Source organism: Candoia aspera, chromosome 7, assembly GCF_035149785.1.
Source record: "Candoia aspera isolate rCanAsp1 chromosome 7, rCanAsp1.hap2, whole genome shotgun sequence".
Taxonomy (NCBI): domain Eukaryota; kingdom Metazoa; phylum Chordata; class Lepidosauria; order Squamata; family Boidae; genus Candoia; species Candoia aspera.
In genome coordinates this window covers 79,800,869-79,825,487 of record NC_086159.1, presented here as the reverse complement: position 1 = coordinate 79,825,487, position 24,619 = coordinate 79,800,869, and the positions used below count along the sequence as shown (strand labels likewise).

At 42.3% G+C, this 24,619-nt stretch overlaps 1 protein-coding gene across 1 annotated transcript in view; it reads left to right on the top strand.

Moving 5' to 3' along the window:
- EFCAB6 (EF-hand calcium binding domain 6) overlaps window positions 1–24,619 on the top strand; it is a 125,597-nt gene that overhangs the window by 37,690 nt on the left and 63,288 nt on the right. The window contains exons 9-15 of the mRNA XM_063308262.1: window positions 3,564–3,674; window positions 7,128–7,239; window positions 13,223–13,390; window positions 14,436–14,507; window positions 14,630–14,790; window positions 22,315–22,485; window positions 23,930–24,101. Of these exons, the coding sequence (XP_063164332.1) occupies window positions 3,564–3,674; window positions 7,128–7,239; window positions 13,223–13,390; window positions 14,436–14,507; window positions 14,630–14,790; window positions 22,315–22,485; window positions 23,930–24,101 (967 nt within the window). The remainder of the gene's footprint in view (window positions 1–3,563; window positions 3,675–7,127; window positions 7,240–13,222; window positions 13,391–14,435; window positions 14,508–14,629; window positions 14,791–22,314; window positions 22,486–23,929; window positions 24,102–24,619) is intronic.

The window sequence follows — 24,619 nt, the reverse complement described above, 5'->3', positions numbered from 1 at the left end:
ACTTGGAGGCTTTGAGGGTCTATATGGGAAGAACAGGCTCAAGCTCAACCATGACAAGGCTGAGTGGCTCATGGGCCTCCTGCTCCTGGGAATTTTCCATTGTTTAGTTCCCCCAGATGTAAACGATGCAGAACTTGAGGGTTTCCTAGACTCACAGCTGTTGCTTGATGAGCAGGCAGTAGCTGTGCCCAAGACGTCCTTTGCACAGATCCATTTTGTGCACCAATTGCACTCATTCCTGGATTATGGGGCCCTATTCATAGTCACTCATGCCTTAGTCACCCCTTGTCTGGATTACAGCAATGTACTCTACCTGGGGCTGCCCTTGGAGACCACTTGGAAGCTTCAACTGGTCCAGAATGCAGCAGCACAAGCAGATATGGGCATGCCATAGTATATCGATGGAACACCTCTGCTACGTGAGCGCACTGATTATCAGTAGGTTTCTGAGTGCAATTCAAGGGGCTGGTTGCCATTTATGAAGCCCTATATGGCATAGGGCCTTGTTATTTGAGGGATCTTCTTTCTCTCATGGTTTCTGTTTGTCATGTAAAATCTAAAAGAGTCGGTATGCTTTGGGTCCCATCTTTCATGCAACGCCATCTGATAGGACCTGGGATGTGGGTCTTCTCTGTCACGGCACCAGCCCCTGGCACAGCATCCCCTACATCCCCAAGATCCAAACAGCCATAACCCTGCTCTCTTTTAGAGAAGCCTTAATGCCTGCTCTTCACCCAACCGTTGGGCTAAGGCACGGCGTGGGGTTATTGTGTGTTGGTTTCCTTGTTTGGGTGTTTGCTGTTTCTCTGCTGAGCCATCTTTTCTCTTTGTAATGATTTTGATTGTTGTTTTTTGTTTTTAATCTGTATGCCGCCCAGAGTCACTTTGTGTGGGCAGATTCCAAACGTGATAAACAAACAAACAAAGGAAGAAAAGCCAGTTTGGTCCAGTGCTTAAGATGCTGGGCTGGAAACCAGGAGATGGAGAGTTCTAGTCCCACCTTAGGCACGAAAGCCAGCTGGGTGACCAGTCCCTCTCTCTCAGCCCAACCCACCTCACAGGGTTGTTGTTGTGGGGAAAATAGGAGGAGGGAGGAGTATTAGGTATGTTTGCTGCCTTGAGTTATTTATAAAAAAATAATAAAGGTAGGATAGAAAATAAATAAATTGAAAAATGAAATAAAAATGAAATAAAGAATAGTTTCAGCAAAGGAAAAATGTATGCTACCAACAGCAGAGCACATATTCTTTAGCTCTGGTGGGAGGAGATGGGCGGTGACAAATTTGATAGGAAAGCAAGCAAGCAAGCTGAAAAGCCTCACTGCTAATACAGTGTGCACTGAGAAAGGGTCAGAATCTGCTATGACTTCACTACCCTGTGTATTTACCAAACAAATCATAAGTGACTTAAGTAATTTGCAACCAGCTGTAGTAATCATCAATTACTGCACTACTGAAAATACTGTGGCTGTATTTCTATCACTTCATTTTTTAAAAAGTTAAATGTAAGTACATCATTGTGATGATCATTGCTTGTAGTTTTCCAGAGGGAACTTTTCTTCTAGGCATTTATGTATTCCGTGATACCCCATCTTTCTACTCCAGCAAGAGGCATTGCGGTACCATTCTGATGAAGCTATAAACAGGGAAGTCCAAGCCTTTGGCTGCCATATCTATTCAGGACTCACTAAACAGATATGCTAATATTAAAGCTGCAGCATTGTGGATTCAGTTACAAAGAAGTGATGCAGAAATGAAACATACAAGTGGCTTTCTCTAGATTTAAGATTAATTATGTTGGAAAGATTTAAAGCAAGTTTTGCCCTCTGCTCTGGGAGTGTTCAGGATGTTGGGACCTGCTTTAAAATATTTTTTCCATTTTGCTTAATGTAATATTTATTGCATTAATAAAATATTCATGTGTCAACATTTTATTGCTGCTTCTGCTAGATGTTTTATGTTGTAAAATCTCGGATTGTCCATGAGCCATTCAGCATACATTCCACTGCAGAAGGGCCTGGAATTATGTGTACATTTCTAAGAATAGTATTGATTATTGGGTAAAGTTGTCAGTTATTATTGTCCTTAATTCCACTTCTCGAAACTGTTGAACCCTGAGCTGTAAGACTAAATCCATAAAACAGTAAAACTGTTCTCCGCCATATGGCTCACCTAGCTAAATTTGGGGATCTGCTGTCTTCACTAGATACTAATAGTTCATGGTCTACAGTGTTCTGTAGACCATGAACTATGGTCCACAGAACACTGTGGTGGGAGACACATAGAGAAGAAAAATACTGTATAATTTTCTCAGTGGACCAAACCAACTGCTCCAAAATTTCCTCCTCTGAGTTCAGAGAAATGGTCTCAGATGTACTTTTGATTATGCCCAGATTACTGGAGAACTATCTCATGTCCTTGAAGGAAGGACTCCCTTATCCATGCTTAAAAATAATATTTTGGAGCTAGATGACCATGAGAAGCTTCTCTTTGGGGGAAGATGTTTGAGCAAGGGGTAATCACACAATTCAGACAGGATTAAGAGTAATAGATTCTGTAAATCCTTTACAGTCCAGTTTTGGATTTGGATTTTAATTTGGCACAGAATTTGTTTTAGTCCCTTGGTCAAAAATCTGAAAAGGCAGTCCTGACCATGGTATTTTTCTGTATTGCTTACCTAGTTCCATTGCTGATTTGATTTCTGTCTGACAGGCAAGTTACAGAAACTCCTAATTATACTTTGATGCCATGGTATCCCATAGGGTTGTTTCTAATCCTCTCCTTTAACATCTCTATGAGATTGTGAGTTGAGGCTATTGAGAGCTTTATCCATTTAAGAAGACATTTGCTGCCTTCCAGCATGTTTCTCAGCTCGAGTCAAAGTCCTTCCCACCTTTAAATCCCAGAAAGGCTTGGAACCAGGCTATTGGAAGGACTGTGGACTCTCCCATGAACTCACCCAAGCTTAAGATGGTCATCAGAAGCCTCATAACCTGATATAGTAGCCTCCTTTTGTAGAGTGTCACTTCTTAGAAGGTAAGAGAAGGACGAATGTTTCTGTCATTCAAAAGAAACATGGTTTTCTATTCACAGATAAATGTAATAATTTTAATGGTTTTGATAGTTTTCTTTAACAGTGGTGTTGATTTTATAATAGTTTTACTGATTTGCCAGTTTTTTACTTTTTCCAAAGGATGCACCTCCCAGACTTGTGACTGTGTTATTATGTTCTGTTAGACGTTGCTGTTTTTCAATTTTCTCTAAAATTCTCTTTAGCCATTCAGTAATTGTAAGTTTGGACAGGGACTGCCATATTGTCTCCATCTCAACCTCTCTGTGTTGATGAAAGGTTGAGAGTGGAGAACTTTACTGGCTCAGGGAGCTCAGACTGCAGTTTCAGTTCTTCTTCAGACCTTCTCTCACCTATGCCTACAATTACTGAAAGCATAAAGAGAATTATAGTTAAAATCTGTCCATATGCAAAATCCAGTTTGGATAAATCATCTATAGCTTTATAAGGAAAACACAATATTAAAAATATAAATATATTGTTCTGTTGTTCAGATTTGGAATAAAAATATCCAAAAATATGGCTTGGGAGAAGTTTTTGGGTAAATTTCAAGATCCTTTGCTGTTTGATAGCGGCCAAGCATCTACTAAAAGAAAACATCACAGGTAGGAGGGAAATTCCATTTATAGATTCCATTTATTTCCATGATTCCTATAAAGATCCTCTGTGCCAGTTTTCACCTTCACATGTACAGAGAAGAGCAACAAAGATGGTAGGGGGCTTGGAGGCCAAATCCTACGAAAAGCAGGTAAAGGAACTAGATCCTGTTTAGCCTAAAGAAGAGATGGCTAAAGGGAGACGTGATAGTAGTGTTCCACTACATGAAGGGGTGTCACACAGAAGAGGGCATGGCTTATTCTCCAGAGCACCTGAGGGTAAGAGAAGAACCAGCGGGTGACAGCTTTGCAGAAGGAGATTCAAACTCAAAGAAGGAGGAATTTCCTGATTGTGAGAGCTATGAAGCAGTGGACCAGCCTGCATCCTAGAGTTCTGGGGACTTCTAAGCAAAAATTGGACAGCCATTTGTCTGGGATGATCTGATGATTCCTGCCCTGGGCAGGGTGGTTGGACTAGAAGACCTCCAAACCAACCCTATGATTCTATAATTCTATGATTCTATGTTTCACATATTGTATGGCAGCAAATTCAGATTTGCCGTGAGTATAAAATTGAAAAGAAGTCATAGCAATTCTCAGCTTTATGAATAATGCACTTGTGTGTTTTTGGTTGCCATGTTCACATTCTATATATAGAGGAACATTCTTCAAACATCTTGGATATTCATCTAAAATGTGATATCTGAAAAAATCCGTTAATGTGGAACAAATCTTTTCTTCTTGCTCTTAGAATCCTTTGCTGCAGTGAGTTTTGAAGGTCTACTGTTAGAAACTTGTACATTAAAAGAAAAAAAAACCCTCCACCCACCCTCCATATTTTATTATAGAACACTTGCATATTGCAAAGTGTTCTTTAATATATACAGTATATTAGGAGAACGTATACTGATACACATAGAATATTAGTTGGGCTGCAAATCACTGGCTGGATTTTAAGGTTAGTGCCTCCCCATGTAAATTATATCCTAAATTGCAACTGCTTATTGCAAAGGATGAAGAAAGATGGGCACTAATTGAGTTACCTTGGAGGAAAAGGTGCCCATCATATATTCTTCTTGAAAAATCCATAATAAACTACTGGGAAATTGCACCACATGGCTTAGAACAACCTTGTTTTACTAAAAGAGATTGGAATATGGGGGTCTGCTTTTGTCTTTCAAAAATCTCATAAGATTTTGACAGATATTCCAAATTTTAGCACATTGTATGGAAGATGGGGGAGGGAGAGAATGAGACATTAAGAAGGCCTTATGCACAATCTCCATCTGTTGATCATTCTTTATGTATAAGCAATTTGCACCAAGGTTTTGCACTGTATGATTATGGATTCAACATACAAGATGCTAGGTGGGGTGGGGGTAGGGGTTGAGCTTGACCTGGTAGAGCAGTCCTTTTTCTCTTCCCAGTCCCTCCCCTCCCCTCCCCTCCCCTCCCCTCCCCTCCCCTCCCCTCCCCTCCTCTCCTCTCCTCTCCTCTCCTCTCCTCTCCTCTCCTCTCCTCTCCTCTCCCCTTCCCTCCCCTCCCCTCCCCTCCTTTCTTTTCCTATCTTTGAAACAAATGAATTGTAACATATTCTAGGCAATTTTCCTCCATTTTCCATCTCAGTTCTGTCTGAGAAAATTGCTCTACTTTATATTTTGGGAAAAATCACTGGACATTTAGAAAAATTCAGATACATGCCTTGGATATAACAAGTTTCAATTAAAAGCTTCTGAAATTGTTCTCTCCTGGCAGCCCAGAAAGATGTATGGATGGATGCCAGATATAATTTATGATGCAACCATCTCTGCTATAGAATCATAGAATCACAGAAGGGACCTTCAAGATCATCTTCTCCAACTCCCTTTGAGTACAAAAACCCAATATTACAGCAGAGCACATGGCCCCAATTTTTATCTCAGTGCCTTCTCTCTCTCCTCCAATGGCTCTTTTTTAAAGAACAGAGCTGTGAAGGAATAGCTTACGATCTACAATGTGGCACCCTTGAGATGGGTTTGGACTGCAACTCTAATAGTCTCCAGCCACTTGGACTCTGGTATTTGTAGTCCAAACACATCTCAAGAATACTAGGTTGGGGTGGGGTTGCTAACAGCTTCTGAGTCCATTAATATAAACACCCTCTATTCTATTGAGGTACTATTAGAATATTCTCATTTGACCTTCTGCTTTACAACTTCTGATTCACCTCTCTGGAATCTTGTTTTTCATATAGTGACTACTATGCATAAGTAAGCAGAACAGTAGTTTACATATCCCATATCTGAATGATCTCAGCCCTAGCAGTTCAGCCCCTATTGGTCTTAAAACTACCAAGTGTGCTCATACCTCAACTTACTTTCTACTCAGTCAGCAAGAGGGCAGGACTTGAACAACGGTATAGGAGCAATGCCAGGGGCATCTGTAGAGGGGGGTCAAGAAAGTCAGGATGGTGACTGTGATTGCATGATTGAAATTTTGGCCCTTTTTACGTATGTTGCAGGGCTTCAATTGTGCAGTCATGGCTGCCATCCTGAAATTTTTACCTCTCCCCCTGGTCTTCCCTGAGTAATGCCAGCTTGTTCTGCTTTCTGAGCAGAAAACCTTGAGTGACATCTTTTTTCAAATGTTCCCTATTTCCCCTCTTTCAAACGTTCTCTCCTTCAAGGCAGAGTTGGAAGATATGCTGGAGGTCTTCTCATCCAGCCCTCTTCCAGGGCAGGGATTCTCAGATCTTCCCAGACAAATGGCTGTCCAACCAAACAATGGGCTCCAGTAATTGAGCCCCATGGCTCCAGGAGGCCAGCTGCACCACTGCTTAATTGCTCTTGTGGTCAGGAAATTGCTCCTTCTTTTCAGTTGGATCTCACTCTGTAGAGCTTCTACCCTTTGGGTCTTGGGCACTAGACTTTGGGAACTATAGAAAACAAGTCCACCTCTTCTTCCCTGTGAGAACCCTTCAAGGCCTGGAAGACTGCTATCATGTCTCCCCTCAGCCTTCTCTTCTTTAGGTTAAACTTACCAAGTTCCTTTAGTTGCTCTTCATAGGATTTAGCCCCCAAGACCCTTACCATCTTTGTTGCTCTTCTCTGAGCTCTTTCTAGTTCCTCAGCACCTTTCTTGAGCTATGGTGACCAGAACTGGACATACTGTAGTATCCCAGGTGTGGTTTGACCAGTGCAGCAGAAAGTGGAACTATTATTTCCAATGATCTAAACATTATACTCTGTTAGTGCAGCCTAAGATTTCACCGACTCTTTTGGCAGCTACAGCACACTGTCCGCTTGTATTTATGATTACAGCTTTCTGTTTCCTCTGGACCCAAAGAGGGGGTTCACTGGTTATTTGCTAATGCACAACAGATGAGTCCTTTCCTAGTAATGTTAACATGGGATTAAAGTAGTCTGAATCTTGAGATGTGCAGTCACACCACACAGCAGAACTCAACCCATATTTCCCTTACAGAAGCAGAAAATTGGATGAAGCCTTGTCATCTGATCGAATTCTCTTAAAGCTGCATGGACATATCCAAGATGCTTATTCTTCTCTGAAGAAGGCCTTCCTGATGCTTGACAGAGTAAGACTATTTATAAGATGCACCTCTCCTCCCACCCCTCACCTGCACAATTATTCTGATCTGTGTTTGAGGTCTCTCAGACATCTTATTTTTGCACTGAGTTGGCCTTAAATTATTCTTGTCAACTCACAAAGCAGGAGGTCATTAGCCAGAAATATTAAACTTCCCTCATTCAGATCAATGTGGACAAAGACACTGAGATGGCTGTAGTCATTTAAAATCTGTTTAATTAAAAGCATTTAGCTTGATGAAATACCTTTAATTTGGGGATATTAGACTTTTTGAATTAGCTGGAAGGAGTCCTTGTAAGTCGGAATGAAATTACCAGAACTAAAGCAGAGAGTGTCCAATTTAATTCAGTTAAAGTTGTCTGATTATGTTAAAAATTTTTAGTCAAATATAGCTTAATATAATATCTATCATCTGTCTGTCTGTCTATCTATTATCTATCATATAGCCAGTTTGGTGTAGTGGTGAAGGCACTAGGCTAGAAACTGGGAGCCCATGAGTTCTAGTCCTGCCTTAGGCACAAAGCCTGCTGGGTGACCTTGGGCCAGTCACTCTCTCTCAGCCTGGGAAGGAGGCAATGGCAAACCACTTCTGAAAAACCTGCCAAGAAAACTTCAAGGACTTGTCCAGGCAGTCTCTGAGAATCAGACGCAATTGAATGGATTAAACAAAAAAGGCTTTCAACTGGGCAGCAGAAAAAAAGAGCTGTTCAACACTGGAACAGGCTGTCTCAGATGATGGTGGTCTCTCCTTCACTGGAGGTGCCTAAACAGAGGCTGGATAGCATCTGTTGAGATGATGCAGTAGTAGACTCCTGTGCAGAGCAGAGGGGGGACTATATGATTTCCCTTACAGTTCTTACACTCTGTAATTCTGTACTTCTGGGACAAACCAGAATGCATCCTGTTTTCATGGACATTTTTACTAGTGACTAGAATTTGGCTGGAGAACCTGCAACACATATAGATCTTGGAGCCACAGAGAATCTTGCTCACTTTTCCACGGGCCAGCTGATCCAGTTCCTGGTGGGAAGCAGATTGCTTGGTTTCCTTCCATTAATAAAAGAAGGAAGCCAAGCCGACTTATTCCTGGCAGCCAGCTGATCAACTGACTGGCAAAGACTAGACTGCTGTTTCCCTATGATTGGTGACAGCAGGAAACAAATGATGATCTGCAGTGGGATGTTGAGAAAAGTGAGAGGAGGGAAATGGGATGAGTGGGATGTGTGTGTGTGCGTGCGCGCCTGCACATGTGCAGGAGAAAGCGAGCATAAGGAGTCTGGGACTGGCATGCCAGAGTGAGCCTTGGGGGTGGAAAGATTGGCAGCCCCTTCTTTAAAATCTCATCTTGTTTGATTATTTTTCCAATGGGTCCTTCAAAAGCAGCAATCTATTGAGAAAACCAATGCTTAACTATTTAGGATCCATTGGAATGGTACATGCAACCCACCTTCCTTAATCTCTCACAGTAGAGAAATATGGATGTTACATTATCTAATATCCCATATATGAGGTTTTATATGAATTCCAGCCCCATCTCTTGGTGGGGTGGGGGGAGATTTCTCTATTTTTATCCAGTGTAAATACTGTGTGGTGTTTTTAGTTATATTGACTACCTAGACGCAACGTGTGACTGATTTCATCTGAGCTGGGAGATGTCAGATACATGTAGCCAGATATTTTCTATGGGGTTCAACCCCTTTACCAGGAATTGAACTCCATATCTCTCTACTTTGAGAGCTTCAAGGAAGGTAGACCATATCGACCTTTCTGATAGATCCTATATATCTCTTCTGGCAACACTGCTGAGCACCAGGACCTTTACCACCACTGAAGATAGTTATCTAAAGCAGTGTTTTTCAACCTCAGCAATATTAAGATGTGTGGACTTCAACTTCCAGAATTCCTCAGTCAGCATGCTGGCTGGGGAATTCTGGGAATTGAAGTCCACACATCTTCAAGTTGCTGAGGTTGAAGACCATAGATCTCAAATGTGAAGGTCCTTCAGTTCCATCCCTGGTAGAGAGTTTGAACTCCACAGAAAAGATCTGGCAACATATGCCTGATGACTCCCAATAAGGATGAAACCAGTCACGTATTGCCTCATGGTAGTCAGTTTAGGACTAGAGGAATAAAATTGGGAAGCAATCAGTTGCTCTTCCATTGTCAATAATTTCCCTTTGGGAGTAAGCTTCTCACTGTTCCATATGCTAAACCGACACAAGAAAATCCATACCGATCTAGGCAATGTTAATTGTAGATCAACTGTGAACAGTAGAGTTCCATTTTTCCTGCTGTGGTGGACATATAAAGTGTTTTCTTACTTTGATTTTGACTTCTTATTTTGATTTTCTACAAAACTTTGGTAACTGTTCTATCTAAAACAGCAAATAAATGGGGGGTAGGCAGGGTAGATGGGAATTAAAGCTTTCTCAGCCTGGGTGGCACCAGGAAAGTGAACAACAGGCACCTCTTCAGAATTCCTACTGGCATGTTTATTCTGGATTTTGATATAAATGTTAGATTGCAATTTTGGCTAATGGCTTTACATAATCACTGCTGTCTATTTCTTAGTAGCATTGGCAGCTTAAATTGCATCAAGAATCCTTCACCGAAGAGAGAATTCTCTAAACAATTTTGCAGAGTAGAGTTCTGTTTCATATACCACCCTGGGTAATAGTAGCACATTAACTCCCCCATTCAAACAAGAACTTAAACATATTAAAACTGCAGAGTACTGAAACCTTCAAGAAAGAAAAAAGATTTCATGGCAAGAAATATTTAAGAAATAAATCTTCACAGGAAATTTAGGACTGGCTCATGTTATCTGGAGGCAGCTGAACACTACTGGCTGTTTGTGGTTGGGGGCCATTTCTGCAGAGGCAACAGTTGACAGTCAGCATGGTGTTGTGGTGAAGGTGTTGGGGTAGGATGGGGGAAACCCAGGTCCAGTTCCCCTGCCCACCAGCTGTGGAAACTCATGGAGTGACTTGGGATCGCTAATGGTCTCTCAGCCCAACCTGCCTCACAGATTGATTGTGGGGATAAATGAAGGGAGGTTCTATGTGAGCCATCTTTTGCTCTTGGTGAGGTCCAGAAAATGTTTCTAATTCTCAGAATATTTCCTATGGCATATCCTCATTAAACTATCATCCCCTTGTAAGGAAAAAAAAATAGTTTCTAAAGTCTAATAGATAGGAAAGATACCTCCTTCAGACCGAGCTTGACTCCTAAAAACAACTTTGTGAATATATTCTGGCCTTTTTCTTGGCAACAAAGTCGTTTCCTTTTTTTCCTTTTCTTCCCAGTGTAGCCTATAGCCCTGAGATTTCATTGTGGTTTCCCATCCAAGTACTAACCAGGTCAAATAGTGGCTGCCCAAAAATTATGTTTCCCCCAATGGGAAACAGAAAACAAATGAAACAAAACCAAAAATGTCTCACCTTGGTAAAATACACCCTCCAACCCATTGCTTGCAAACAGGGTGGCATTTTTCTATGTCTAACAATAGAATGAATCATCTGGTTCTGCATTTTGTGAGTTATGGACTGCTTTATTCTTTTAATTTTTCTTCTCAAGATGATTTAAAGTAATTATATCAATTTCCATGGAAAGATATTAAAATACCATAATAGTTTTGCTAGGCTGAGCCCCCCACTGGGCAGAACAATAAACACCGTGCCCCTCTGATCAGAAAGGAAGGAATTTCCTTCACACTTTTTGCATCTACAGAACTCCATAACTGTTGGAGCGTGGAGGCCAGAGGTGTTGGTCTCTAACCCTTTTCATTTCTTGGCCGCATCATCACTCAGTTCTTCCTACCTCATTCCCTTTGCTGGGCACAGAACTTAAATGAGGAACTGGTTAGAGATTCATATACTGTAGAACCATGACAAGCCATCGCTTAGTAGCAAATATCCACAGCTGAAGTGTTTAAGGAGCCTTTGCAGACTTTAATGCCCGTCAAGCCCACCATGATGCAGCCCTTGAGTTTTGTGCATCAGGGACCATCTAGGGAATGCCTGCAGAGGATTTCGCCCCACCCCGGAATTAAGCCGAGTCTGAACTAGAACACTGACCTTCTCCATAGTGGCCACTACCTATTGAACGTGCTGTCCCTGGAGGTTAGCCTGGTCATGAACCTCCTGGCATTTTGGAAGGCATTGAAAAGCTTACTGTTTGAATGGACCGTTAATACCCAGAATTTTTTTTTCAGTGACCTTTAGTAATATGTCTCATGAGTTAAGGTTTTTACCTTGTTTTTATGGTTAGGAATCAATGGGTCCTATTTTATAGGGTTTTTATTGCTTGTTTGTTTTGTACCCTTTTCTGATCCTTGAGAGGGAGTGGTATAAAAAGGAATGGAAAGAAGGAAGGGGGAATACAAACCCATATCCCACATCTTGTCAGAACTAGGTTTTTTAAAGGATCCTTATTTTTTTCTTTTTAAGACAAAGAAATGCCTGTGAGATGCCTGTTGCAGTGTCCTTGGCTTCCACTGCAAAATTATTTATTTGTTTATTTATTTTTCCAATTTATATAGCTGTCCATATCAAATATATGACTCTTGGCAGCTCACAAACAATTAAAAATAATATAAAAACACCAAAACAATGTAGCAATTTAAGAACAGTAAAAATAATATAAAAACTACATAAAAACCACACAACTAAATTCATAGCTGAGATAGTCATATCCATCAAGAGCAATCAATACAGCTACTGTACAGACTATCACACTCCTGGGTCTCTGCATCCATTGGCAAAACCATATTTTCAGGGCTTTGCAAAAAGCCAGCCAGGCTGGGGCCAATCTGATCTCTGGGCGGATGATGTTCCACAGAGCGGGAGCCGAGACAGAAAAGGCTCTCTTCCTGGGCCCCTCCAGATGACACAACCTGGCCGATTGGACCTGGAGCACGCCCCTCTTGTGCGATCTGATGGGATGGGTAGCTGTGATTGGGAAGAGCAATGCCCAAATAACCCAGCCTCATGTAATTCATATGAGAGGTGACCAAGGTGTGAGTGACCGTGAGTGTCTCCTAGTCCAGGAATGGGTGCAACTGGCACACAACATGTAGTTGTGCAAAGACCCTCCTGGCCACGGCTGCCACCAGTTCCTCGAACAGGAGCCACAAGTCCAGAAGGACCCCCAGTTGTACACAGTTCAGTTTGGGGTAGTGCAACCCCATCCAGAATAAGAGATGGAAGGTCCCCAGAACCAGGGGGCCCTGACACCCAAAGCCACTCTGGCTTGGGTTGAGCTGAAGCCTGTTGTTCCCCATCCAAATCCCCACAGCCTGCAGACACCGAGACAGGTCCTCCACAGCATCACTTAGTCGGCCCAGGCTGGATACGTAAAGCAGGGTATCATCAGCATACTGACAATACCGCTCCCCATGTTGTCAGATTATCTCACTCAGCAGCTTCATGGAGATGTTAAACAGGAGTGAAGAAAGTACCGGACTCTGTGGCACCCTGCAAAGCAGGGGCCGAGGGCGGGACCTCTCCCCCCGCAATTAACCCCAACTGGAACCAACCCTGGAGGAAGGAAGAAAACCAGAGCAGCCCAGTGCTGCCCACTCCCGGTCCCCAGAGCTGATCCAGAAGGATGCCATGGTCAAAGCTGGTGCTGTCCTGGCCCAAGTGGTGTCTTAGGGCTCTTGAATGTGAACTGGAACTACTCATTGCCCAACCCTTATATGCAGGGAGAATGTTTCTACAGCTAGCAAAAAGTAAAATGCGTTATTTATTGATGAATTATAATTTGGACATTTATATCAATTCTTCCGTCATTGCCAGTGGAGACCATCCTTACATTAGCATACGTCTGAAAAATTATAAAACAATTAAAATAAATAAGTAACTGCCTAGTAAAGTAGGACTGAATACTTTGTATATTTGTAAAAAATAGAAAGTGTGTTGTGGGATTAGTGCTACCTTTTCATGTTGTTAAATGCTCTGCTTCTGTTTTAGAATCAAGACGGGAAAATTACAAGGAACGAGCTCCGCCGCATTTTAGATTGCATCATGTTCCGAATAAGTGACGATGACTTCCAAGAACTAATCAAGATAATTGATCCAGAACACACTGGACATCTCAGCTACAACAAATTTTTAAACCTCTTTGAAAAAGATTCCGTAGTAAGTGTCCATCACCAAGTACTTACCTATATTTCTTTCTGGTGCCTGGAATGAAGTGCACTGAATATATTTAAATTATTAAAACAAGAAGCAAAGGTGTTGAAGACAGCTGTTCCTTTGCTCTGGGGGGCAGGCTTTCAACAGGTACTACTATGTGTTATTACCTACATTCCCCATTTGCCTCATCTTGAAAGCTGGGGAGACCTTAGGTCTGTGAGGTTCAGAAGAGCTCAACTTGAGGGAGTCATACCTTCTGACAGCAGCAGGTCACACTACCAACCTTGAAAAAGTTAAGTTGGCTTGGGGCTGAGTCTCCTGAATAATGGCAGTGCAGGAGTGTCTACAGTGGTAAACCCTGTGTCCGAAACAGGTGGAGCTTCAATCACACCGTCATGGCTGCCATCTTGATTTTTTTTACCGTATCCTGCAGACACCATGTGGTGATGGTAAACAACTTATGTCTTGTTGCCCAGAAAACCACATGGACAAGTTTAGAAATCAAACCTGACTTGGAGGTTCTACTTCTTAGAATAGTATTGATTATCAGTTTCCTACCGAATGCATCACCATTTTTGCTTTGCCCAGCAGGCAAAGGAAAGATGTACAGGATCTTTCAGGCTTCCGAGGAGATTCTGAGCATGCTTCGCTCCAGCTTTTGCTCCAGTTTTAATCTCTAAACTTCTGCCTAATTGCGAATAGCCACTCTGAGTTGTTATGGATCACCCATGTAAATGCACAAAAGTCCCATGACTGGTGTGTTTCCGCTTGTTTAAGAAAACTGAAACTTGAATCAAATCCAATTGGCTAAGCTTACATTTTTCAATACTATTGAATTGCCAGCTTTATAGTCCTCTGAAACATGCCCTCTTGTCCTTGGCTGGGAGTGGAGCAGGCTCTTAATAAATGGTTTGGATGTAATATGCGACCATAGATTTTCCCACATAGGGTGTATTGCAGATTTTTAAAACCTTTATGTTCTACCTGACCTTGATCTTTAGCAATAATATGAAAGAATTGTAACTCTACTTTTTAAAAATCCAATCAGACAGATTCAAAGTGGGCCAACGGTTCAAAGAAGGCTAAAAAGCCAACTTGTGTCCTTGAAGCTTGGAATATTGTAAGTAACAAAATGTGTTCTTTTAAAAAGTCACTCAAGACTTTTGATTTATTTGACTGTAATTTTGCAATGCTATACCTCACTGTAATTTGAATTTCCTCGTTTAAATGGTTGTACGTTAGGCAGAAGATGTTCTAACTGAGCAAGTGAAGGGATATTGGAATGAATTTAACAAAGCTCTGAAGGCATGTGATCCTCGAAGTGATGGAATCATTAGCAGAAATAATTTCCGAAAGATTCTTCAGCTCTATTGCCCCTCATTAACTGATAAGCATATTATTGCGTAAGTAAATACTATAGCAAATAACACTCCTTTCAAGTGTGTTTACTTTCTCCCCTGCTTTTTATTCTCATCTCTCTTTGAAAGTCACCATTATTTGGCTATTTATTGTCATATGCATTTGTAAACGTAGAGCCTCTTCAGGTCCAAGAATAAGATGAGTTCCTAGAAAATTTCCACCGTATACTACAGTTTCTCAATAAATTACAGCTTCCCAATTAACTTCAGTTTCCCCATCTCACTCTTCCCACCTAGTTACAGGATGTCAAACCTTGTTGTGGAGTTGTGGAAAATATTTTGCAGTTATTCAGCCCATTTGGAGATTGGGTCACTTCTCGGACGTTGAGAACCAATTGCCAGAACATTCCTGGTGGGGTCAAGACAGGCAATCCAAAATGGGGGTTAGCTTTGCATATCCTGGTGGTATATGGAGGGAGAGCTGTCTGGAAAGTTGGCAGTATAAAGCGGTTTGACACCACCTAACATGCCTCTTTCTGCTATCAAATCCCAGAGAGGGGCATTTAGCAGAAGGGAGGAGGAATATTGACTTCACTCTAGTAAGGCAGCTCCCTCTGGAGCCCCTGTACTTCTAGGGCAACACCACCGTGTCCTAATCACTGTTGCAATTCCCATTCATCCGAAGGATGTAGAATCACAGAGTTGGAAGAGACCCCCAAGGCACCTTGTTCGACACCACGTTCAGTGCAAGTATTTTGAACGGAGTCATGAACTGTACCCTCCACTACTATACCATATTCATTCTGATAGATGCTTGGAGCACCTGAGTGCAAGGATCGCATTCATTTTTGTACAATCTGTGGCATACTGTGCAAAAGAATCGCTAGTCTTTCTGCACGAATGCCTTCGACAGCAGGGCCTGCCCACCGGTGTCAGATACAAGCCTCCAATAAGCTGCACAGCCGGATGGAAAATAGCTCAACAAAGCGGCCAAAAAATGACACGGCTCATGATCACGGATGCTCCCCTCAGACTAAACAGGTACCAGCACACCACAGATCACCTCAAGGAGCAACTGGAACAAACCGTGATCCCAGAACGCACAAAGAGGCTGACAACCACCATCAAGACTACACCTCTAAGGCAAGCTGAAGAAGGGAAAACACAGCTCCAAAGCAAACTGCTCAAGCTGAACCCCGGAAGCAAAGGGGGACCTGAACCCAAATGGGCAGTCATCATGTCCAGCTGCCCACTGTGCACCGCAGAACATGACGTCCTCCAGAAAGGCCTCAACTGCAACACAGATGACTCTCATCAGTTGGAATTCTTTGCAGTCCCAGAAGCAGCATTTAAAACCAGAGACCCAAGAAAACGTAAGGCAGACCAGAAGAGCACAAAAGCAGAACCACCTCAAAGCAGAGCACAGCGCGGCCTTCAAAAACCTAAAGAAGGACCAAACCATCATCATCCTCCCGGCAGACAAGGGCCGAACCACCGTTATTATGAACAGAACACAATGCATACAAAAAGCCAAAGAATTACTGGAGGACAGAGAAACCCACACTCCAGTAAGCACCAACTCAATACAGGAACTGGACAACCTGATCAAGAGGACCCTCAACAACCCAGCCAAGATAGGTCAAATCACAGAAGAAGAAGAGTGGCGGATGAAGAACTGTGTACCCGTCCTGCCACGCTTCTGCGGACACCCCAAAATATGCAAGCCCGTCCAATGGTATTGTTACCAGGAATCCCAACGTGCAACACATCCAAAGAACTTGCAAAAAAGCTTGAGCATCTCACCAAGTGGAGCAAACATTCTATGCACTCCCACGACAGGGCCTCCAGAAAATCAAAGACCTAAAAATAGAAGAAGATGAGATTATGGACTCATTTGATCTCACAGCACTCTTTACATCCATCGATCCAGAATGAGCAAAAGAATCCATGGCAGCAGTATGACACAACACACGCGACCTGGCCAAAAACACCAAGGTTGGAATACCCAGGATCAGGGACCTCCTCAACCTCACCACCTACTTTCAGTTTGATGGACAAACAGACCAACAGGTCAGAGGAACCCCCACGGGATCACCACTCTCAGGACTCATAGCAGAGACCTTAATGCGGTGTGTAGAAACTCTAGCACTCCCACACATGCAACTAACTCACATGCAACTATGCTCCCATATTTCCCCTTAGCCTTCTCTTCAAAAGGTTTAAATTCAAAATGTTTTGCACATTACTAGTCCACAATATCTACTTCACCGTCATCACACTTTGACCTGAAAGTTGATACATTAGTCTGCTTTGCTGCAAGTATTTCCTTTGAGGTAACGTATGCTTTTATTGATGAAAAAGAAATTCCCTGGCGGACAACAATCTTGGTTCCTATTTATTCATTTGTGGACTCCCTAAGTAATGTTATCTTTAGATAATAGGCCAAGGAAAGAGTGCTTGGCCAGGACTCTGTGCCAGCTACGCAGTGATGTCTCAGCATTATGTTATCCTAGATAGTTTTACAATTGAATTCAGGATAACATGAACACAGTGCTAAAGAGGAAAGAAGCAAGTATGTCATTTGCATAATACAAGCTATTTTGAGAAAGAACACGAATAGAATACCGCTGAAAGGCACCTTAGCCTTTTCCAAACAGCACTTTTTAATATATGGGCATTTCACAGGAAGAAGCCCTGATTTTCGTTTCAACCTTCTTTGCTATGATGTCTGGGCTTGGAAACCGGGGCCGTCCTAGCCATCAGAAGGCAATCAGAATTTGTGAGGATGCTACCTGCTGAAGTCTATGGATGCCCTTTGTAAGCTGTGGGATGAAAAGAGGGGTATCTGCAGGGTGTGGTCAAAAAAAGGCAGGACAACAGCCATGGTGGTGCGATCGTTTTTGTTAACCCTGCAGACACCGTTGGATAGGAGGAAAGGCTTGTAGAATTCCCCACTCCACGTACGGAGAAAGGCATCATCCAGCATGTTGCCAAACATCCAGAACCAGCCATCACCAGTGGTCCAAAGGAAATTGATATCCCAACAGCTAGGAAGGCCAGCAGGAAAACTTCAGTGTAGACTTTGGAGTGGTATTTAAGCTGCAGCTTGGGATCATTTTTAACTTCAATTAAATGTCCTCAGTCTGTGAGTGAGACAGTGAAGATACCATGGCAATTCATGAGTGCCAAAGTAGGAGTGTCAATTGCAGAAAAGTTGCAGATTCTGTGCCCATTTGCTTGCTTGCGGTTACAGAACATGGATGTGACATTGTCTGAAGCTACCTACATAATGTAATTGCAGTGGATGGGTGCAAAAGCTTTCACACTTTGAAGATGGAAAGTAGCTCAAGAAAAATGACATGGTGCAACTTATCAAGTGGACACCATGCGTTCAGAAACTGGTCATCTGAAGTCACTAGAAAGGTGAGAAGTGAACGAGAGATGCTGTTGTACATTCCGAAGTTCTTCCCACCAGCAAAGAGATTTGAGAGCTATGAGTGGAAGGCACGGTTGTGTTTGATGCAAATCCTGGGAATGCCCTGTAAGAAACTTCTGTTGAAAAATCCTCACATGGAATCTAGTTAGTGGCAGTAAATCGATTGTTGCTGCTTCTCTGAGGAGTGAGCAGCAAAGCAAGAGCAAGCAAGAGATGTCTTGAGTTCATACTCGGAGCTGCAGTGCTGTGTTCTATGGAAGAGAGACCTCTGCTTGCCATGAGTTTAAAAAATCTGGGAAGGCATGAAGGAACAACTGAAGAACAGACTTCTGGAAGTTGACTCAAGGTTCACAATCTTTGAGAATCCAAGCAATATTGTGAGTGTGACAAATGCTGAGTAGGCACTGAAATTTGCCAGCTACTTAAGTAACAATAAACCTAACTACTGTTGAGTCTCTAATGAGCTACTATTACTTCCATGCACTTTGGACTGGTGGAAAATCTAAAGGGAAGTTGGTTGTAAGAGTCACCGAGATGGTTTCAGCAACACATACGTGAATATGCTTTAAGCCTGGGAAACAAAGAAACCAGTAGAAACTCAGACTAGCTGTGGTCTAACTCCCTGGGAGCAAAGGGAAAACACAGGCAGACTTGCAAGATTCTGTTACCTGAGTTAATCCCAATAAAGGAGAGTTCCACTCAAACTTATGCAGAAGATTTCCTGACATGGCCCACCTCAGAGAGCTGACACTGGTTCATAAACCTCTATCCCATGAAGGTCTGGATGGGAAGTCATTTGTATAGCCCAGACAAAGAAAACTGAGAACCTCAAGAGTCTGAAACCAAGGTCAAGAATGGAACAGTTACTAAAAGCGTAGAACTAAGTTGACTGCTTACACTGAAGTTGTTTTTTTAGTGCCTTCACTCATATTTTGGAATAGCTTCCTGACTGATAATCAGGATGGCCACCCTGGCACTGATCTTCTGGAAACTGTTCAAAACTGAGTGGCTCCAGAGAGCTTAGAGTGAATGAGACGATGCTCACACATGGTAGATGGTTTTATATTTGATTCACATATTTTTAAGGATTGGTTTTATGTTTACACCATAGATGTTTTATTGTATTATTGTATGTTGCTGTGAACTACTGAAAGTCCTTTTGATTGCAGCAGGACAAATCGACTGACACCTTCCACCCTCCATTTACTATGCCCTCTGTAAGATGCTCTAATGCCAACGGGCTAAGTCACAAAATTTCCCATAAATGCAGTACTTTAAACAGCAGAAAGTCAGCTACGTATATTGTTTTATTTCTGCAAACTGCCAAGTTGTAAGACTGTAGCAGGCTAAAAATCTAATAATAAAATAAGCAAAACGATTTCCAGCAATCTTGCCATCCAAGACAGTTCAAACGTAGACATTATCTATCTTGGAAAGATAGATAATTTCATGCCCCTTTCAGCCACTTACTGAAGCCATTAGGATGGCTAGATTCATACAGAGTTTTATTAACCAGATTTATTGAGAGAAAGGTGGTTAGGTTACAGAACGCTGGAGACTGGATGCCTGTACTCTAGTGCCCCATCTGTCAGTAAGTGTGTTGGTGTGGGAATCTCGAAGCAGTGGGGAGGTTGCCACTCACTTTTCTGATATGCGAGGATGTGCAAATGTTCTAGCTGTGTATTGTTTTGCAAACCCCCAACTTTTTCCCAGGGTCTGAGAAGTCCATTACAGATAGTTGTGTGCAGCATAGTCCTGGAATATAGTGGGGAAGGTGCTGGACCAGGACTAGGGAGACTCTCAAGTCTATCCTCAATCATAGTTCGAATCCTCCTTCAGCCATGGAAAGGCAATGGGTGACTTTGATTTCCCACCAACATATCACAGGTAGTCTTTGCTTAATGACTGCCCTGTTTAGCGACCGTTCAAAGTTACAATGGTGCTGAAAAAGTAACTACAACTGGTCCTTGCACTTACAACTGTTGCAGTGTCCCTGCAGTCACGTGATTGAGATTTGGGCACTTCGCAACCAGCATGCATTTACGGCTGTTGCAGCCTCCCGTGGTCATGTGATCACCATTTGCGACCTTCACAGCTGGCTTCTAACAAGCAAAGTCAATGGGGAAGCCGGCGGTAATATCGCAAGTCATGGCCACATGATGTCTCACCTAGCAACCATGGATGATTCCATTAACAACCACAGAAGTAATATCGTACGTCTGTTGCGGGCACATGATGTTTCACTTAGCGATCAAGTCACTTAGCAATGGAATTGCTAGTCCCAATTGTGGTCGGTAAGTGAGGACTACCTGTATTGTGTGGATAAAACGAAAGGAAATCATCACATAAGCTACTTTGAACCTCTAGAGCAGCGTTTCTCAACCTGGGCAGCTTTAAGATGTGTGGACTTCAACTACCAGAATTCCCCAGCCAGCATTCTGGGAGCTGAAGTCCACACATATCAAAGTTGCCAAGGTTGAGAAACACTGCTCTAGAGGAAAAGTAGAGTAGAAATCTGGAGAAAACTCTAAATCCACATACACAAGTGCTATTTTGCCCTTTCAGTTTTATTCTGTTGATGCAAAAAGACAAGTAAATTGATAGGGCTACAAAAATACAGTGCGAGGGGGTGAATTAGTTGCTCTAGACTACCCTTGTTTTGACAGCTCAGGGCTGTTGGGCATGAATCTTTCTAAAGAACCACCTCATGCAGTTTAGTTGGTCCACCCATCCTGCTGGATTTAATTTCTCTTGTGGGCTTTCCTCTGCTTGCACTTAATCATGGTATCAATATTCCCTGGCAACGTGTCTTATCTGCTGGGTGCCCATAACATCGCCTTCTTCTTGTTCCCAGCCCAAAGGCAGCTTTTAATTGTCCTGATATAGGTAGACCTTCCCCCTTATTCTGACGCCATCCATGGGCAGCCTCAAGGAACGTAAAAGACATAAACTCTATTTGCCCTACTCAGCTTTGTCTCCTCTACCCTTAGAAGCCGTGGCTAGAAAGAGAGGCAAGAGAGGGAGGACAGGGTTAAGGAATGGGGACAGGTCACTTCAGCAGCGGGGAAAGGCCTTTGTCAAGATTCACCGGATTACGGACGGTGGATGGCACTGTTCCTTCGCAAACACGAAGCTGCCAAGAGATTCCAGATCCAATATTGTTACACGAGTCAAGTTGACATGGATTGTAAGACCCTTGCAGGTCTTGGAATCAGGGGATGTAGGTTGAGCATTTAGTGCTTCTGCTTCGTGATTTACAGCAGGGAGCATTCTGGCTTTAATTGGGTCCTGCTGCACCTCATCCTTCCGTGCGTATGGCAGCTTTTCTGCTGCTGGGACTGAGTGGCTGGTGTATCTGTTGCAGATGGTTATTTGGCAGGTGACATTCAGTGTGAAAAGCAGTGATTTTAGAGGTATTTCATTAAATGCAGTTCTGCAGATTGTATTTATCTTTGTATCTATTTTTCCTTCATGCTGGGATATGTTCACACCAGCTGAAACCTAAATGGTCAGTCCTGTGGGTAGAAGTTCTTTCCTTTTCTCTCTTTAATATATTTTAAGTGTGGCAACTTAGGGTTTTTTCAATGAAAATTAAAATCTCAAGTTATTTTCTGATACAGCATGTAGAACCGCAATAATATAAATCATCAGAAGCATTCATAGGCTATTTATTGGCAATCTTACATTTGAGCGCACTTAAAATATATTTGATTTGCTATAAAAAGAATGTTTACATTCATGAATGTTCTTGAAGCTTTTTTTTAACTGTCCTTAAATTTTTTTAAAACGGCATTTATTCAACTTATTAATCACTTAACATATTCAGGGAACTATCCTGTACAAAAATGCAACCCAAGAAAAGCCTGTAAGATTATAAAGCAGAAAGTTAATTCTTGAAAGAGAAAAGGGAATGATTTAAGATGTTTTGCACTGGCAATCTGCATCTTTGTTCTTTATGAACGGTGAAATTTCAATCCATTAACAGAAAAAGCATACAAGAATTCTTTTGGATCCTTCCCAAAGAAAGATCAGACTTTGATACATGCACATAAACTGATATTGTTACATTTGTGAAATGTATTATTTATCAAGAAAAACAATAATCACAATTGTTTTCAACTGGTGACATACAGGCTATACCAGAAATACCAGGATGATACTACAGAAGGGGTTCTCTACAAGATGCTCTTGCACAGTTTAGGAGTGGCCGATTTGCCAAAAGAATTAATTACTCTCACCAGCGCCCCTCCATCGCGAGAGAGTCAACAGGGAGAAGAAAAGAAGCAAGTGGATCTTCCAGACAGGTAGCCCATCTGTGACTGCTAAAGTAGAGATGTAATAATTATCCATAGGAAGGTTTAGCTTTAGAAACTCCAGCTTTTCTGGATGTTCCTTTGGTGTTCTGTCTGCAAAAGTACCTAACATTTTGCTGCTGTTGAAGCCCCTTGACATCCTGGGGCTCTACACAATTCCCCACTCCTTGAAGACCATGGCCTTCATCGGCTCTCAGCAAGTCACGGCATCTCAGAGACCTAAACTGATCTCAGAAAAGTAAGCAGGGTCAGACCTGGTTAGCATCTGGGAGGAAGACCACATGGAAAGTCCAGGAATACTGGACTGGGAAGTTGAAAATTTTCCTGGAAGGCAGCAATAGCACACCGCTTGGGTATTATTGCTTAAGAAAACCACCTAGATGCACTAGGAGTCTCACTTGACTCAAAGGAGACTTTATCATTGTTTAATTTGCATATTTATAACCCCCCCTCTAGGTTGGGGCTCCGAGTGGAACGTTGATAAAGAATAGCTTTATTTTAAGTGGAAATTTAGAGCTCTTGCAACCAGCAAAGGCCTTGTGCTCCTTAATGCCCAGCAATGTATTAAAGGTCTGAAGGGACTGTTTGCCTGCATTGCCCCCAATGTATTCTTCTAGCCCAGTGTTTCTCAACCTTGGCAACTTTAAGACATGCGGAGTCCAACTCCCAGAATTTCCCAGCCAGCCATGCTGGCTGGTGAATTCTGGGAGTTGAAGTCTGCATGTCTTAAAGTTGCTAAGGTTGAGAAATACTGTTCTAGCCCATGGAGAATGTAAGACCAAACACAGTTCTGGCTGTGGACTACTAGGATCTCAGTTTCACAGCAGAACTTGGGGAGTTGCTAAGAGAAATTAATTAGTGGCAGACTCAGAAAAGAAAGAAAAACATATTATTATAACAACTTATATGTATCTTATTATTGAAATAATACTAATATTACTATTAGTATTAATAATTTGCTTGACATTAATAATTAATAATGCTTGACCCAACAAAATCAGTTTTGTACATTCTATTATTAGCTTAGGGTATTCTTTGACTCTGGATATGCTTAGACATTTTTATAAGGAGATTTAGAAAAGACATGTCTGGGAATGCCTGTTAACTAACTGTAAATACAGATTAGTGTGCGATGTCTCCTTCAGGTCTATCTTGGCTCCTAGTGTCTTCATGTGTCATGTATCCACTGACTCCCACTCAGGGGTTCCCTCTCCAATTTTCACCCACTGTTGCCTTGTGAGGTAGGTTGAGCTGAGAGAGCACAACTAGCCCAACATTGCCCAGTGAGCTTCTCTGGCTGTGGAAGGACTCAAGTCTTCCTACTCCAAGGCACATAAAACATGGGTGGAGCTTCAATCACACCACTGCAGTCACCACTTTGACTTTCTGGGCCATACCCTGTGGACACCCTTGATAACCTGTTTTCTAATTTTAGAATGAAACAGATTGAAGACCATATCTACAAACATCCCAAGAATAGAACTGTTGACGAAGTCCTTGAAAGGCTGAGAGAAGGCATCCTGCATCAGGAACCGGGCATGAGGGATGCCTTCCTCGCCTATAACAAGCAAGCTAGTGGGAAGTTGAGTAAAACTGATTTCCGCAAGGTAAATGGAATGTTATTTGATTTCAATTTACTGTTGGTTATTCAAACCAATGTTGGTCTTTTGTCTTTCCTCTTGATAGATTCTCAGCTTCAGGTGCTGCTTATACTTCGGTTGTTCTTGTGAAATGTCTGTGAAAAGTTTAGGGGGGTTTATATTTCAGAGTTCCCATTCTCCCACTCCTATCATTTTCACATAGCATTGCTTACATTTTCTGTTGCCATCTTTGGTCTGTAACTTGGACATGACCACATTTAACCTATCAAAAGAGACCATAGGACCCAGTCCAGTGGTAGGAAAGCTTTGGGGGCAGAGAGGCATATTTGGAGGGCATTTGGTGGACCCCTTTATTTATTTATTTATCAAATTTGTCACCGCCCATCTCCTCCCACTGGAGGGGCTTACAAAATAGCTGCCACAGGACAAGGGGACAGTCACATAACCTCTGTTTAGCAGATGGCAAGCTATTGCCCCATTACTGGTTGTTCTTTGCCAAACCGGTCTGACTTTGAAGGACCCAA